The following is a 17,864-nucleotide window of genomic DNA, read 5'->3' as shown; positions in this document are numbered from 1 at the left end:
CTCTGATACTGGTAACAAGATAAATGAAAAAGGATAAGCCTGGAAATGGGTTAAAACTTAAAGCATATGCTTAATTGTTTCCGAATTCATTCTACTATTGAGAATGAACTTTTAAATGAAAATGTTCTATCATAGCCTGCAGGAGGCGCATTGGCTTAGGTAGTGTACAAAAATTTGGACACCCAAAAACGTCAAAGGCCTCTATTTTTCTTGAGACATCAGTTTTAGTGACATGGTTATCATGTTTTTTTCAACCTCATCGTTTACTGTCTTAAATTCTTAATTAGTCGATGTTGTTAGATTCTTGGTAATATAATAGGTCATTTATATGGCAATGCATAATTTTGATGTTGAGAACAGATGCTTATATGGAGGGGTATAAGAAGAGGAAGAGAATCCTTAAAGAAGGAGAAAATTGTGCTAGCTATTCCTTTTCTGGGAACACAGATTGGGAACAGAAAGAGAAGATAAAAAGAGAAGCATCAATAGTTGTTGATTCTTTTGATCCATTTGCCATCCCCAATTTGTTCTGAGCTTTAGATATGAGTAAGTTTGGTAGTGTGACAGATGAAATTGTGGCCCTTCGCGCTATGAAGTTAAGACAGCTGAATCATAGTTCCCAAATGAATCCTACACGGTCATTTGTGTGTTCAGAGGTGGAAAACACTAAGAGGAGGAAGAGATTTTCTGAATTTGACAGAACAACAGGACACTCAACCAGCATATCAGAATGTCATTAATAAGCAGTTATCTCCTCCTGTGCATGCGGCTGTTGTTGATCAGTGGTTTAATCATCAAACAAGTGAAACTCTCAGTGATCAGTCAGCAACTCAGCCAGCACAAGATATAATTCATTTGGAGGATGACCATACTGGAAATGATGATAAAAAAGTAACAATCCCCATTGTAATCATCGACTCAGATGATGAGGATAATAGGATTGAGAGGCCTTCTCGTCAGTGCCATAAATGTGAAGTAACAATCCCCATTGTAATCATCGACTCAGATGATGATACTTGCTTTCTCTCTTTGACTCAGTCTAAGGATCACCCCTGCATTTTCCAGGGTTGAGTATGTTTTATAGTTATGATTTAGTTGCTAATCATTCCACTAAACGCTCTTCCACCACCGTCACCAAAAAGAAAAGAAAAGAAAAAGCACAGAAGCTGAAATTCATAAATTTCACCTATTGAATTGCCCAGGATTATCATGTTGAGATAGATCTGACCACCTGGATGATGAGTTTTGGAGAAGAGAAGGGAGTAATCAAGAATGAGTTTTATGTTTTAAAGTTACTGATTGATTGGAATAACTGCAAATAGAACGAATAGTAGTTGCTGAATTAATATTTAATACATATAGAAGAACATTGGAAATGACTGTTCCATAATTGAGGTCAAAGATAGAATGTTGTATGGGGCATTAAAATGAAAAGGAACATGTATACTCTTGCTTTCAAATTTCCATCCTCTTTAATTCAATGTTCTTATTTATTACATTTATAGATTTGCAATACTGATCACTGTTATCACCTTCAGGTTGATATTGAAGATGATATGGGAAGAAAGCCTTCTGAAAGTGTTGATCAGGTTACTTGTTGTTCAGAGAGAAAAGCCTCAGAAAAAGTGGAAACTGTCTTGAATATTGATGTTTGGTCATCTAAATACTCATACATTGAAATTGACAACAATATGATGATTAAAGAAGACAATGATCAGATTGATATTGCAGATGACATGGGAAGCAAGCTTTCTGAAAGTGTTGATCAGGTTACCAGTTGTTCAGAGAGAAAAACTTCAGAAGAAGTAGTGGAACTGCCCCTAATATTGATGTTAGGTCAGCTAAAAACACATACATTGAAGCTGATGATAATGTGATGATTAAAGAAGACAATGATCAGGCTATTTGTTGTTCAGAGAGAAAAGTTTCAGAAGAAGAAGTGGAAAATGTACCTAATATTGATGTTAGGTCAGCTAAAAACACATATATGGAAACTGATAATAGTATGATGATTAAAGAAGACAGTGATCAGATTGATACTGCAGATGACATGGGAAGCAGCAAACCTTCTGAAAATGTCATTGAGATGGATAAACATGTTGATCACGTTGAGAGAGAATCTTTAGGTGAAAAATTGGAAAATTGTCCTGATATTGTGGTCATGACGGATAAAAGCATGTATATTGGAACCAATAATGATCTGGTGATTGAGGACAACAATCAAACTGTTACTGCAAATGATGTTCTGGAAGATATTTGGAATGAGATGGCATTTGCATTAGAAGGCTCTAAGGTATTAACATTAGAATTGATTATTTAGAGTGACAATAGCAGCTTTCTTGTCATGTACCAGGAACTACCGTTTATAGGTTGTCTCAAGTCTCTTTCTTTTGATACTTTGGGCAATGGTTTCTGTAAATGTTTAAGAAGAAATTATTAGAATATCCTGCATAAATTCTCAGGTAAGGAACTGAATCAGTCTTGCAACAAATATCCCTAGTAAGAGAAAATTTAGTCTTGAAGAGATGAAAGTCTTTTTCTGGTAGATTTGACAGTGTCACAGTCTTATAGACGAAAACACACACCATTTTCTTTTGCAGCATTTCAGATGGCAAAATGTTTTAAATATATGTGTAACATACTATGTGTCAAATTTTTGTAAGGGAAGAATAGATTTATCCTGAATATTGTACCATAGTCCAAATTTCCCATGGCAGATTTTCTTTATAGTTGGCTAAATGTTATGCTGCTTTTACTAGGATATTGCTCCAGTTCCTATAGCAGTGAACATTCAAAAGAAGATGAAGACTGTGACCATTCATTTGTACTTAAGGATGATCTTGGATATCTTTGTCGCATCTGTGGAGTCATAGAGAGAGGTATTGAGACCATAATTGACGTCCAATACAGTAAGGTAAGTTTCTTTGGCTTCATTATTTTTCTTTCAATGTCCAGATGTTAAGATGAAAAAAAAATTGTGTGTAATTTTTTATGTTCATCAAGATCACTTTGTTTGAGAAATTTAGATGATTGAACTTGGATTTGCTGTGTATATGTTGTCCATGTAATTGAAAGTCTGGGAAGCATATCTGTCTGTGCTAGTTCTCTTACAAGATATTTATTTCCACATTTGAGCTTTCTCTTCCTTGATACTCAGGTCAAAAGGACACGAATTTACATATCAGAACCTCAAAATATGAGTTACAGAGGGTTGAATAGTATTCTTCCTAGTGGAGTTAACTCTTTTGGAGATCATTCAATGCTGACTGAAATCTGTGTTCATCCAAGGCATCAGATGCAAATGAAGCCTCACCAAGTGGATGGCTTTAATTTTCTTTGTAGCAACCTGCTGGCTGATTATCCAGGGGGTTGTATCCTGGCCCATGTGTCACGGACCTAAGGAAGAGTCCTGAATCCCACATCAAACATAATAGGAGGGTCCCTGGGGTATAAAAGGGTTCACACCACCTCCGTCTTGTGAGGCGCCTTTTGTAGGACAAAATCGTGAGGTCAGGGGGGCCAGAGCGGACAATACCTCACAAGGGTGTGAACTGTGGCAGGAAAGCTGATCCGAGATGCCGGAAGGGTGAATGCTCGGGTCCCGGAGCCGCGCGGGTCGGAGCTTAAGTTTCGACCCGTGACAAGTGGTATCAAAGCCAACCATAAACCGTTCGATCCACGCCAAGCACCTCAAGGGAGACAGGCAGGGTAGTCAGCCTCCGTGACGAGGGCGTCACGAGGTTGGGTGCGGGAGAATGTCACGGATCTAAGGAAGAGTCTTGAATCCCACATCGAACATAATAGGAGGGTCCCTCGGGTATAAAAGGGTTCACACCACTTCCGTCTTGTAAGGCGCCTTTTGTAGGACAAAACCGTGAGGCCAGGGGGTCAGAGCGGACAATACCTCACAAGAGTGTGAACCGTGGCAGGAAAGCTGATCCGGGATGCCGGAAGGGTGAATACCCGGGTCCTGGAGTCACGCGGGTCGGAGCTTAAGTCTCGACCCGTGACACATGCACCTGGTTCCAGGAAGACCTTCATGATTATAAGTTTTATACAGAGTTTCCTAGCCAAGTATCCATAAGGCAGACCATTGGTTGTACTACCTAAAGGCATCTTGGCAACTTGGAAGAAAGAGTTTCAAACATGGCAAATTGAGGATATCCCCTTACTTGATTTTTACATTTCCAAAGCCGAGAACCGATAGCAGCAGCTTGATGTATTGCTGCAATGGGAAAAGCAAAAAAGCATTCTGTTTTTAGGGTATAAGCAGTTTTCTGCAATTGTCTGTGACAATAGAAGCTGTAAAGTGGCAGCTGATTGTCAAGATAAATTGCTAAAAGTTCCCACCTTTCTTATTTTAGATGAAGGTCACACTCCAAGGAATGATGAAACTGATGTACTTCAATCACTTGCAAAAGTGCGAATGCCTCGAAAAGTGGTTCTTTCAGGAACTCTTTACCAAAATCATGTGAAGGAGGTATTCAATATTTTGAATCTAGTTCGCCTAAAGTTTCTGAAATTTAAGACTTCTAGAGCTGCTGTTTCTCGCATCATGAGCAAGGTACAGATATCAGGTGCAAGAAAGCACTTAAAAGCTGGAAATTATTTAGCATTTTTTGACTTGGTAGAGTATACATTACAGAAGGATGAAAATTTCGAAAGGAAAGTGGCTGTCATTCGAGATCTCCGTGAGATGACCAGCAATGTGCTACATTATTACAAGGGAGATTGTCTTGATGAGTTACCTGGTCTTATTGATTTCACTGTTGTGCTAAACTTGAGTGCAAAACAAAAAGAAGTTCAAAAGTTGAAGAAGTCGTGTAAGTTTTCACAAATCGTAGATGGGAGTGCTTTGTATGTGCACCCTCAGTTGAAATACTTTTCAGAGCAGAATCCAGCAGTTGGAGATAGAAATTCATCTGTAATTAATGAGAGGATAGATCAGATGTTAGAAAAAGTTGACGTGAGACATGGAGTGAAAATGAAGTTCTTTCTTAATATACTTGGTTTATGTGAATCCACTGGTGAAAAGCTCCTGGTTTTCAGTCAGTTTATCTTGCCCTTGAAACTTTTGGAAAGAGCATCAACGAAGAGCAAAGGTTGGAATCCAGGAAAAGAAATATTTTTTATAAGAGGTGATTCAACTTCTGAGCAGAGAGAGTGGTCCATGCAACGGTTTAACAGTTCTCCAGATGCTAAAGTCTTCTTGGGTTCTATCAAGGCAGGTGGGGAAGGAATCTCTTTGGTGGGAGCATCACGCATCCTGATATTGGATGTTCACGTTAATCCATCAGTGACCTGGAAGGCAATAGGACGAGCATTTCGACCAGGGCAAAAGAGAAAAGTATATACCTATAGATTGGTTGCTGCTGATTCACCTGAGAAGGAGAACTACCTTACCTGCTTCAGAAAGGAGCTCGTTTCAAAGATGTGGTTTGAGTGGAGTGATAGCTGTCAATTTCAAGACTTTGGAGTGAACACAGTTGATTTGGACAAGTGTGATGATCTGTTCTTAGAAAGTCCAGTGCTTCAGGAAGATATAAAGGTTCTATACAAAATGTTAATGTTTTTCATTTCTCTTTCAAATTCATTAAGCTATGTAGTGTGCAAAGTTATACTGAAATTTGTTCTATTCTACAATTTTCATGTGAATCCTGACAATGTAGCCCCTGAGGTATCAGTTTAGATGTAGGTAACTCCTTGAATCTTTTTTTCATTGGTAGCAGAGGCTTGAAAGGGAAAGTATCAATGATGAAATAGTTTACGTGGAAAAAATTAAAAAATAAAATTGTGTGAAAAATTAAGAGTAAAATTGAATATATATTGAAAAATTGCTCATTCAAAATTATACAAACATTTTATATTTATATACAATTAATTAGTGGGTAAATTAAAAAATTAATTTTTTTTAAAATTGATCTTATAATTGAAAGATTGTTTATCATAATTTTTTATCCTTAATTTTAAGAATACAAATATTTAATTTTAGATATACAAATATAAATATACAAATTACAAGATTACAATCAGTTGTAAATAAATTTTTCTTACACTCTCTCTCAAGTTGGTAAATAGGTGTTTTTCATTCTCAGCTTGAAAATAATTTATTGAAATGTTGCACTACTGAGACCTTTAGTTAACACATCTGTAAGTTAACCTTTGATTAATACATATAGTGTACAAATCAACCTACTGTCTAGTTTGTTGACCCTTGGTTGATAAATATGGTGTCCAAATCAACTCACTGTGTAATTTTTTCTTTATGAAATGTTGGTTTACTTGAATGTGTTTTGTTTTGTTATATTGCACAAGATTATGTGCAGTGCTTATTGTAGACTTGTTATCACAAGAGTCTCATTAGTCCATCCCATTTAATTTTTAAATCTTTTAAGATAATTTTTAACCATAGTAATTCATAAATTCCTTGAATCATTGCTCTGAACTATGCTTTAGTATTCGATCTTGCCATCACATTCTGTTTTTTACTCCTTCAAGTCACAAGATTACCACCAAGAAAAATGTAGTAACCTGAGGTGGATCTTCTATCAGTTACTGAACTTACATAATTCGTATCTATATATGCCTCTAAAACCAATCCAAATTTTTTTTGAACAAAATACCTCTTCCAGGTTTACCCTTCAAATAATACAATACAAGGTAGATAGCCAACAGGTGCATTTCTTTAGGATTATACATAAATTGACTTATCATACTCACAGCATATACTATATCAAGTCTAGTATGTGAGAGATAAATGACTTTTTCAACTAATCTTTGGTACATCTCTCTATCTACAATAGTATTTTCATTTGCGTTTTCAAATTTATAATTAGGATCTATAGGGGTATTTACAAGTTTACATGCGAGCTTTTCAGTTTCTTTTAAAAGATTCATCACATATTTCTGTTGTGAGATGAAAAAATCATGTCATGAGTGAGCTACTTCAATTCCTAGGAAGTACTTCAATCTTTTTAGCTCTTTTATCTTGAATTCTCTAGCGAAATACTATTTTAGAGATTCTCTCTCTTTTTCATCATCTCCAGTTATAATTATATCATCAACATACACTAATAGAGTTGTGACTCTTCCTGAATCAGAGTGCTTGATAAATAATGTGTTATCTCTTTGACTCTGCTTATATCTCATTGCTAGCATCAATTTGACAAATCTCTCAAAACAAGCCCTAAAAGATTGTTTAATGCCATATAAAGCCTTTTTAAGTTTACATACTTTATTTGCTTTTAGATGATCTCCAAATCCTAATGGAACCTTCATATATATTTTTTCTTTCAAATCACCATATAGAAAAGCATTATTTACATCAAATTGTTGAAGCTACCAATTGTAATATACAGCCAATGATAACAAAATCTTAACTATATTTATCTTGGCAACCGATGCAAAAGTTTCCTAATAATCCACTCCATAAGTTTGAGTGTAGCATTTACCCACCAACCTGACTTTATACATTTCAACAGTACCATCTGCCTTGTATTTTGCAATGAAAACCCATTTACACTTAATTGAATTTTTTTCTTTTAGGTAACTCCATCAGTTCTCATGTCTTATTTTTCTCTAAGACTTTCATTTTTATTTTCATGGCTTGCCTTCATTTCTTACTGGATAATGCCTCGGATAATGTAGTTGAAATAGAAATAGTGTTTATGTTTATAAAAAAAATTTTGTGAGATGGTGAGAATTTTTCAAATGACACAAAATTAAAGATTGAGTATAGTGGACACTTAGTACATTCATTGGTTCCTTTCCTAATGGCAATAGGTAAAACATAATCTCTAATTATAGTTTTACGAGATTTATGCTCATTTTAATAAATAGAGTCAAAGGTTATAGTTACCTCATTTCTAAAGTTAGGATTAAGTTCTTGAACTTGCACTAGTTCAGGATTTGAAACTTTTTTTCTTAAGTATACATGTAATTCCTTCATAGAATCAAGATTAATATTATCTTTTGTCACATCTTCTGTGTTTAATTCAATGTTTAACTTGGACTTAGAAGAAACAAGTTTAAACTTAAAAAAATTAATAGGTGAAAATGTTGAAGAGAATGACAAGTCAAGCAAAAAGAAGACTTTATCCTTATCTTCCATGAATAAAGTCTTCATTTGAAGATAAGGTTGAGTAAAAAATGATTTACTTTCTTCAAAAGTAACATTTACAGATACATAAAATTTTTTGGTAGGAGAATGATAATACTAATACCTTTTTTAAGTTGATGAATATCCCACAAAAATGTATTTAATTGCTCTAAGTTCCAACTTTCTCATATTATGACTGTGAATATGAACAAATGATATACAACCAAATATCTTAAATGTGAGGTTATTTGTGGTATTAAAGTTTGAATAAAATTGTGAGAATAGTTTCATATGAGTTTTAAATCTCAAAACTTTTGAAGGTAATCGATTTATAATGTATATGACAGTGAGAACAGTAGGGTTGACAACGGATCAAGTCGGGACAGATTTTTGCTCACTTCGAACCTGACCCAAAATTTTTTTTATACCCGATCCGATTTTATATAAACAATACCCGATCGATCGAAAATTAATAAAATATTTTTTAATATAAAATATTATTTTTTAAATATAAATATATAAATATATAAATATATATTAAAAATAAAAAAATAAATTTTTTATATAATATCGGGCCAGGTCAGGTTTGTCTAAAACTCGAATCCGACTTTTCTTTAATAATACTCGACCCGACCTGAAATCCAATTTTCAAAAAAAAAAATCGACCCGAGGTAGGGTCGGGTCGAATCAGAACCCGTCGGTTGCGGGTTGAGCTGCCAACCCTAGAGAACAACTTCTTCCAGTAAGATTTGGATACGTTTGCTTGAAAAGTAAAACTCAAGTTGTGGCTAGTAAATTGTTATTTTTTCTCTCAACCACTCCGTTCTATTGCAGAATATTAACACAATATAACTCATAGATAAATCTCTCCTTTTAAAAATAGGTAGATAAACTCTGGCTGCAATAGTCCTTGCATTATTAGACTTAAATCTCTTAATTTTCGCTCCAAATTGGTTTTGGATCATATTTTTAAAGTTTTAAAACACATTATTTACATCTAATTTGAATTTAAGTAAAAATATCTAAAAGACTCTGATACAATCATCTATGAAAGAAATAAATCACCTTGCACCAAAAATATTATGAATTGTAAAAGTACCCCATATGTCACTACAAATCAAGTAAAAAAGTAAAACTTCTTTTATTACTAACCGAAAAAGAGCAAAGATGGAAGAAACCTTTCACATGACAAATTATAAAAGGGCAACAGAAGAAAATCTTGACTCTGATACTATGGAGAAAAAACTAAGAAATAAAACTGCATAAAAAAACTAAGAGTAAAACTGAATGTATATTGAAAAACTACTCATTCAAAATTATATAAGCACCTTAAGTTTATATACAACTAACTAATGAGTAAATTAGAAAATTAAATCTTCCTAAAATCGATCATATAATTAAGGGATTATCTATCATAATTTTATGTCTTTAATTATAGTGATACAAATACTTAATTCTAGATATGCAAATATAAATATATAGATTACAATATTACAATCAACTGTAAATAAATATTTTCTTTCAGTTTATATTTGATATTTTGTGATATTTGGATCTTTCACTTAATATTTTGGATGTAAAAATTCGGAAGTAGCTATATAGTTTTGTGCAACTGTGATCTATATGATCACAAGGTTTGTTTATTAGCAAAAATCAAGACCAAAATAATACAATATGATCTTCATTCTTGTTGATCTTTGATGGACAAGAAGCCTCACCCTGCGGGCCTCCAAATTGTGTTCGGCAGATAAGTGTTCAAGTTTTTTGAGTTGTTAATAGCCCTTCTTCGAGCACTTACTGAACTCTTAAGTCAATTTTAAAAGCAGTGACAGGTTAGTGGTACACGGCTGGAGACTTGGATGATCAACATCATCAAGAATGGCCGATTGGAAGATTACACTTTGAAAGCAGGAACCTGAAGCTTTCTAGAAAGCTGAGAGAACATGCTGGAGTTTGAACCTTGTAAAAATGTTGACCAAGTATCCTGAGTTTTTTTTTTTTTTTGGCCAATCCTCAATCAGCATGCCCATTGTAAGGGCCCTATCTTGCAGAAGAGGAAATTGGAACTTGAATGAAATTGGTTGTAACATCATAATGCCAACGAACCGTCACAAAAATAGCTACTGACTTAGTCAGTTCAGTCACCAGTGAAAGAAGAGGCAGCCATAAACGAGGCCCTAAGAATTGTCACTTTCTTTAATACCGAGGCATCCAATATCCATATGAAGTTTCTGAACATGCGGAAAGTTTGATTCTTCCTTTTTTTTCAAATTATAACACTCAAAAAGGTAGAAAAAATTAGAGAAACAGGATAGCCATTCGGATTCAGTTCTTGTCATTAGAAAGTTGGGAAAATAGTAAAAATTACAGAGTTAAGGAGCAGAAGTTGCATCAGTCATAGTTGAGTGAATTTGCACCTGTAAAATGTTAATGTGTCACCTGGATAGAACAAGCCAATTCCTACTTTTATTTCAAATCATGAGTGTTTTTTTCTTCAATACTGAAGCTGCAATTAATTGTACATTTTTCCTTCACATAATGAACAAAAATTATTATCTTTACAAATATGCTAACCCTCCAATCAATTTCTTGATATATTACAACTGTGTTTTATACTTTTCATATTCAGAGGTCTAATATTTCCAATACCTAGGCAACCAAGGTGAACGTTCAGAGGAGTTGAGAACCTGGCTCTCGCTCTCCTGTTTCTTCTCTCCATAAGAGAAGAATATGAACATTAACCAATTTAAATCTTCAGTAAAGCACATTTCATGCTACAAAATCATGTAACAAATGAGGGGAACTGAACCTGTGCTGCCGGTTACCAGGATTTATGCATTCAAAATCTGCTGTTTCGGTTCCCACAGAAGATGCTGCAGGATTGTATGTGTCGTCTCCTCTCATTGCAACAAAATTTTGATGGCCTCCACCTGACATAGGTACACTACCACCCTCACAATGCTGCAATCCTAAAGTGAGAGAGACACCAGTTCCCCTTCCAAACCTCCCCAATTCTGACATGTGGTAAGCAGCAGCTGCCATAAACTGATCACCACCACCATCAGAATGACGAATTGCATCAGGGAAGCGGTTAGAATCATCCAAATTGGGACGCCGCTCCTCCCTTAGCTTCAGTAATGCATACTCAGTTTCAGCTTCTCCACGTGTGACATTTAGGAAACCAGCTCCAGTAGTTGATCCTGCCATATCTACATCAGGAACATGGTCGGATTTGGAATCTATCAACTGTCCAGTGCTACATCTCTCTGTGGCTGATGAACTCCCACTTTGTTGCACATCTTCACCTCTGTCCTCAGAGGTCCTTGAATCACCTTTTGTTGCTTTGACTGCATTTTCAGAAGAAGAATTTGAGTCCATTCCTGCATCCACAAATTCTTCCTTGTACATCTCTTCAACCATAGGCTTCCAGAGACGCACCCGTGCATTTATAAACCAATTGGAAACCTGAGTAGATGCAAATGTGCTTTAAGGCAACAATAATGAAACATATAGAAATGATACCACCATTTGAGGATATTGTATAAAGAGATGCTGTCACACACTGACCAATGTTAAAAACTCAAGCAGTACAAGGTACACAACATTAATTTATTATATTCTAGCCATTAGTAACTTGCAAGTAGAGCATGTGCTAAGGATTAAAAGGCTACTGAATTTCTCACGGCTATACAGCTGGGCAGAATAGGTTTAATAAAATCTATCGACTTCCTCAATTTGGAAGAATTGGGGCCCATGTTTTGCAAAAGAGGTTGCTTTAGCCCTACTCGTTAAAAACTACTTGTACCATATATCCAGCATTTTAAGCCACTGCTTCCACCACTGATTTTAACCTTTATAACACTTTCCCAGCCAAGTTTCAAGTGAACACTCCTTACACCTAACAATTTGCTATAATCCAAAATTAGAAAGCACTGTTAATCACATCTGTTCCATCCTATGTTAGTAAGATCATTACTTTGTGATTACCTGACTTCTTGTCAAACCTGCTTGTCTTGCTAGCATGATCTTATCAGAATCCTTTGGGTAGCTGGAGCACAAGAAAAATAACAATAAGCACAACTTAGGCATAGAGATCTTTTTGAAAGAAAAATATTTGAGAAATCAGTAAGGAGGGAGTATTATGTCAAACTTACGGATGAAGAAAATGCTCAAACAGCCAAGCACGAAGTATTGAAACAGAACTTTCAGGCAGGCCCCTCTGAGGCCTCCATGCATGTTGTTGCATCATACCAAGCTGCTGAAGAGCTCTCTGTTGCCGGAGCTGCTGATCCACATAACGCAGACGAGTAATTCCTACTCCTTTACCGTTTTCTGAACTATCCTGCTCCCCAAGACTTTTACGGGTTGCCCGAATTTGACCATTAATTGCATCACGCAAGCATCGAAAATGGCGGGATATAGTCTGCAGCGCAAGTGCTGTGTAAGGCTTAGCAGCTCCACACCCTGCTATAACATCAAATGATGACACTACAATCTGCATCTGATAATAATACTGTTTATACCTTCTATCAACCTGCAGCAACATCCATCAGCATTAGACACAATCAGAAAGAAAAGCAATAAAGATATAAACAAGAGAATAGGCCTAACAGCATTGACCTTTCAAGACGACTTTATCTTTATACATGAATTTGCTTACATAATAATGGAGAGATTTATGTACATACATTAACAACGAGAACAATGATGCCACATGAGATGCTAGTGATTTAATCACATGTACCAACTGACATAACAACATTCATAAAAGAAATTTTTATGGCAAAGAATATAGATATCAATGTCATTTCAGTTGCACCAATCAATCAAACAACAGAAAAGAACAAAGTTCAGCTTATCAATGCTTCTTTGTGAAACCAGGATGAAAAGGATCCAATAGCTCCTAGGCCTCAGGCTGCAAGAGTTTCTCTGAAAAGCTACCATAAAATGTAGGAAGCTGAAGTGGACATTAGGTAACAAGTCAGGATGTCCTTCAGCAACTATAACCAATTAACCATCCAAATATAAGTTGCAATTCTCAGTTTATTAATATCCTTGGGGTCAAGACAAATCTCACGCCTTGTAACCCAGGGAATAAAAAAGGAAAACAAACATGGGATTTTTCTCCCTTGAACCTTACTAAGTTTGATGAAAAATTTTACGCTCATCTCTCCTAGAGAGAAGAAACCAAGTTTCCTTTTAGATGCTGGACATTTATAGCTTACATAAGATGGAGATCAGAAAGCACCTAAACTCATGCACATGTGTGTGCGTGCACATAAACATGAAGAGAGGGGACGGGAGGTAGAGTTTGTGCACTCCTCAATTAATTGAATTGAAAACTTTTTCTGATCTCAACTTTAGAGAATTGTAGTTTTATAAATTCTGTCACAAATTAATAAATAAAGTGACACCAATAGGAAACAGCCAGACATTACATCAAATAAAATTCATTTTGCAGTGTAAAAGACATGCGCAAGAGAATGTGTTTCCCTTGGCAAGAGATGAGAAAAAACTACAATCAAGTGATCTGACTCTTACCTCATCCAACATGGACAACAGCTTTGTTAACTTGCTTTGTAGTTCTTGTTTTTCAGCGTGTGAAAGCTCGTTTGGAGAGTTATTGGAGGATTCTTGCTGGTTTGAAGGTACATTCTTTGATCCCCCATCATCTTCCTTGAAACTCTTCATCCGGTTGTCTTGTGAGCTTTGGTTTTTCTCTCCATCAGCCTGCTTTAAAGCCTTTCGAACATTAACAACTTCATCAAGCAGTTGCTGAGCTGCCTTGAGATATTTGGAATTAGGAATAGTTCTTGCAACACTCGGCATTCCATATGCAGATAAATCCCCTTTATTTGAATCTTGGTTACCTCCAGAAAAACCAGGTGGCAAATATTCAGCATTTCTCAACTGTTCATCTCTAGAAGAGCTATTCCTGCTGCCACCCTCCCCAGTAAGTGATGGATTAGGACTCAAGAATGAAGCAAAACCTGAATTGGGATTTCGATAGGGGATAGAAGGTATTTGAATTCCAGAGGGAATTTGAGTTCCAAGGCTTAGGGATAATCCTTGACCTTGCAGGTTTTGACCACCGTGAAGGATGCTGGTAGTACCAACCATTGGATGCATAACTAGAATTTCATTTCTACCATCCCTCCAAGCACCAAAATCATGTTGCCCAACTCGTGAGCCACCAACATTTGACAAGATTTCTTGCTGCTGTGAAGTTGAATCTGAAGCTTCCACATCTTGAATCTCAATGCTGTTATTTTGCTGCTGAGAATTCCCAGCAAATGCATCTGTGTATGACACAGAATTCATATACATCATTGTATTACCAGGAAGAACTGGTGCCTCTGGATATGAACCAGGCATCGATTCTCTTAAATAGATCATTGGAGCAGTATCCCTTTGATTATTGGATCCAGTGTAATATGTAGCCATATTCCTCTCAATCTTTAAACTTTCCTGTCCGCCCGTTCAAGTCAGATTACATAGTCACGCTTCGAACTGAAAGTAGACAATTCACATGAGTTCCATTATAAACAATTTTGAACATTAGTAAATAGAGTTATATAGAATTCAAAACTGAAGTAGAAATATCTTATAAGCAATAATGCACACCATGTTCTCACCCAAATACATAATCTCAGAACATATACAACAGAATAGAATATTTCATATAACCATATGATTGATATCCGAGTTTGTAAACGGCAGAGGCTAAGCTGCTTGACAATCTATAATTATCAGTTTCTAACTTTCTATTACAAATAGAAGCTTTAGAAGTGAACTAAGGACTTTAAAACTTAAATAGTCTGCACTGCAGGAAACAACACTGAAAACTTTAAACAGAAAATTACAGAAGAATCAGATATAGAGTATATTCTCTATGCATGAGCTCATCATATTTTCTGAGATAGAAAATTTTATAGATAACCAAAAACTACGAAATCTACAATCACTTTAAAAAATACCATGAATGTTCAAACAAAAACTAAAACCACAGGAAACATGATCAAAAAGAAGAAGTCTGAGAGCCATCAATTATTTATCAACCATCTAACAAGGAAAAAAGAATGAAAAACAAAAAAAAAAAAAGAAAAAAGACCCAAGAAACAAGACAAACCCAGAATCTGTAAATCCCAATAAATAACTTTCTTATGATGATCATCTTGTCCAGGCATAAAAGAGAAAAGAGAAAGATAGTGGAGAGAGATTCTTGGGGAAAAAAAAGAACAAAAAAAGAATTTAAAAGACAACATCTTCATCTCTTTGGGTTAAGAAAATGAAAGATAAAGTCAAAAATTATATACATATGAATAAAAAATACCTGAAAACCAGTAACAGTTGTGGGAGTTGTGGGGAACAAGAATTCTCAAAGACACTACCCGATCCGCTGATGGTAACAAAATCCTTAAGAAACCAAACACTTAGTGATCCCAAGAACCCAGAACAACAACAACAACCCAATACTTCACTTTTCATCGAAATTTTTTCACATACCAAACAAAAAAATATAAAAGCAAAATAAACCCAAACTTCAAAAAAACTTCATTTTTTTTTTGCTCAAAGAGAGAGAGAGAGAGAGAGAGAGAGAGGGAAAGAAGAAAAAGACAATGAATGAACTATATCACTTTTTTTCCTCCTTTTTTACTAATCATATATTCTTTATCCATCATTTGCATCAAAAGCCACGTGAGAGATTCACACACAAACTTGAATCCAATAACTCTCTCTCCCCCTCTTTCCCTTCCAAAGATGACAGCTTTCTCTCTTCTAACTATTTACCTCTTTTTGGAGATAAAAGAAGAAATAAAAGAACTTTTTGCTTTTTGAGGTTATTTGCTTTGAAACCCAGTTGTAGTAGGTGGTACTACTTGACCCCCTTGTCTCTTTTTTTGCTTCTTGTTTCAAATTCTTCCTCTTCTTCTTCTTCGGGTGTTGTTGAGCATATGTTTGGTTAAGGAGTTCTATCTCTAACTACCAGTTGGTGGACCTAAAACCCTCCCTTAAACCTCCTCTTTCATCACCATCTCTCTCTATCTCTCTCTCTCTCTCTCTCAATCCCCTTTGTTGTCTCTCTCATCCTTCAGCATTGAAGCTCTGGTTTTTCTTTTGCTGCAATATCCACCATATAACCCCATATTCTATTGTATTCTGTTTTTTTTTATTATTATTATTTACTCTACTACTAGTTTTTCTATACTCTTTTTATTTATTTATTTATTTATTTATTTATTTATTTATTTATTTATTTATTAAATGGGAAAGGCGCACCAGTAGGTGCCCTTATCACTGCAGTTGTCCTTTTCTTCTAATTTAATGTTTAGTTTAGACTCCATGGTTCTCTACTTTTCTTTATTTATACTTTTATCCCCTTTATTTTTTATTATTGCATCATTGGCACCATAAGTTTTAATCCTCTCAAATATGTAAATTAGGTTAGTTGTGTTATAATATTTAACTTCTTTCCTCGTTGATAAGGATATTAAATTTTTTCGCTTCAATTTATTTTTGCTTCTTTTAATTATCTCCACCTAATTAAAAAATTTTCAGACCAAAGAAAAACCTATTAAATATTTAACCTCAAATTTTAATTTATTCTAATCTAGAAAATTTTTTTATTATAATTATAATTTTTATTGATATATGAGATTTCATTTTAAAAAATCCAGATAATCAATATGTAAATTTTTTTCCTAATCTATTTGACTTGCCTTTTTTAAAAAAATGATTTCCCGTGAAAAAATGCATTAGGTGAAATTGAATGGATGAGAACTAAAGATTCGAAAAAGTGGTGTGTGCCCTTTAAAAAAGGTAACATTCAAGTTTTTTTTTTTTTTTACATGAATGCAAAAAAAAATGGGATAATAATAAATATAAATATTGGCCACAATATTTTATTTTTTTTATTAAATTCAAATAACTTTTTAAATAAACATGTGAAACTTCTTAAATAAGTTGATAGAAGTCAAAAGACATAAAAAAATTTCCAAATTTTTCCATAAGTTTGAAATTTAAAACCAATAATTTTTTATTAAAAAAATTAAATATGATTAAAATGTGATGATTTTATCATTAGTTGTGGTGGTTTTGTCTAACTTGATTTAAAGGAACCAAGGATAGGTTAGCCGTACAATTTAGGGTGATTAGATTTGTCAAATCAAAATAGTAGAAATTAAAATGTAGGCTTAAATTCAGTTATAAATAAGCTAAACTTCATATACCAAACATTTTATGTTAATTATCTCTACTCTAGGAATCCTTACATTTCTATACCTACTATGACAAAAATAAAGGGAGACATATGTTGGGTTTTTCACGAAAAATCCACCAAAAATTTCTCATAGTTTTCAATTCGCTGACCACCAAAAAAAAATAATCACTTGTCTTTATTTTTTAATTTTATGATTATTTAAAAAAAATCACAACATGAGAACAAATAAAGAAATTGTAAATATTAAATTTTAAAAATATTTGTATGAATTAATTAAATTACATTCTGTATTTCTAATCTTTTTTTATGGTATATAGTTTTGAAAATAGACCCAATTATTTTGTAATTGGAAACAAAAAATAGTATAAATGTATAAAATGAGGCAAATTTTGAAAGATTGATAATGGGTAACATAATTTGTAAGGTAAGGCAATTATAATATAGGTATTATGGACCCCATGCAGTTCCAATTGCTATTGTTTTTTTTTTTTTTTCCTTTTTATTGGCTGACTTAAGGAAAATAAACTAATTTAGATTGCCTCCATC

General features: G+C 34.4%; 1 protein-coding gene and 1 pseudogene across 2 annotated transcripts; one reads left to right on the top strand and one right to left on the bottom strand.

The window, feature by feature from the left end:
* The first annotated feature begins 3,927 nt into the window (after positions 1-3,927).
* LOC111308840 (protein CHROMATIN REMODELING 35 pseudogene) lies at positions 3,928-5,725 on the top strand (annotated as a pseudogene).
* Positions 5,726-10,538: 4,813 nt separating this feature from the next.
* LOC111308839 (BEL1-like homeodomain protein 6) lies at positions 10,539-16,206 on the bottom strand. Of its 2 annotated transcripts, none has more exons than XM_022907488.2 (5): positions 15,432-16,206; positions 13,640-14,608; positions 12,253-12,632; positions 12,086-12,146; positions 10,539-11,563 (listed from the first exon to the last, which is right to left on the bottom strand). In XM_022907488.2, the coding sequence occupies exons 2-5, from the start codon at positions 14,540-14,542 to the stop codon at positions 10,868-10,870; spliced, it is 2,040 nt and encodes a 679-aa protein (XP_022763223.2). In that variant the 5' UTR covers positions 14,543-14,608; positions 15,432-16,206; the 3' UTR covers positions 10,539-10,867. The 2 variants fall into 2 exon arrangements, with proteins under 2 accessions (XP_022763223.2, XP_089602154.1); XM_089746028.1 differs by having other exon boundaries at positions 10,563-11,563; positions 13,640-14,573; positions 15,734-16,206.
* Between the last annotated feature and the right edge of the window lie 1,658 nt (positions 16,207-17,864).

Source organism: Durio zibethinus, chromosome 2, assembly GCF_047325235.1.
Source record: "Durio zibethinus cultivar Kanyao isolate XHJ-2024 chromosome 2, ASM4732523v1, whole genome shotgun sequence".
In the NCBI taxonomy this organism is placed as follows: domain Eukaryota; kingdom Viridiplantae; phylum Streptophyta; class Magnoliopsida; order Malvales; family Malvaceae; genus Durio; species Durio zibethinus.
The sequence above is the reverse complement of the archived record's forward strand: the minus strand, read 5'-3'. Positions and strand labels throughout refer to the sequence as shown.

Excerpts from the sequence above, each read along its gene's own strand:
- LOC111308839 (XM_089746028.1), bottom strand. The coding sequence starts at position 15,786 with ATGCAAATGATGGATAAAGAATATATGATTAGTAAAAAAGGAGGAAAA. Across the intron at positions 14,574-15,733 it reads AAAAAAGGAGGAAAAAAAGT|CGGACAGGAAAGTTTAAAGA; the intron begins GATATAGTTCAT and ends GACTTGAACGGG. Across the intron at positions 12,633-13,639 it reads TGTTGTCCATGTTGGATGAG|GTTGATAGAAGGTATAAACA; the intron begins GTAAGAGTCAGA and ends ATGTTGCTGCAG.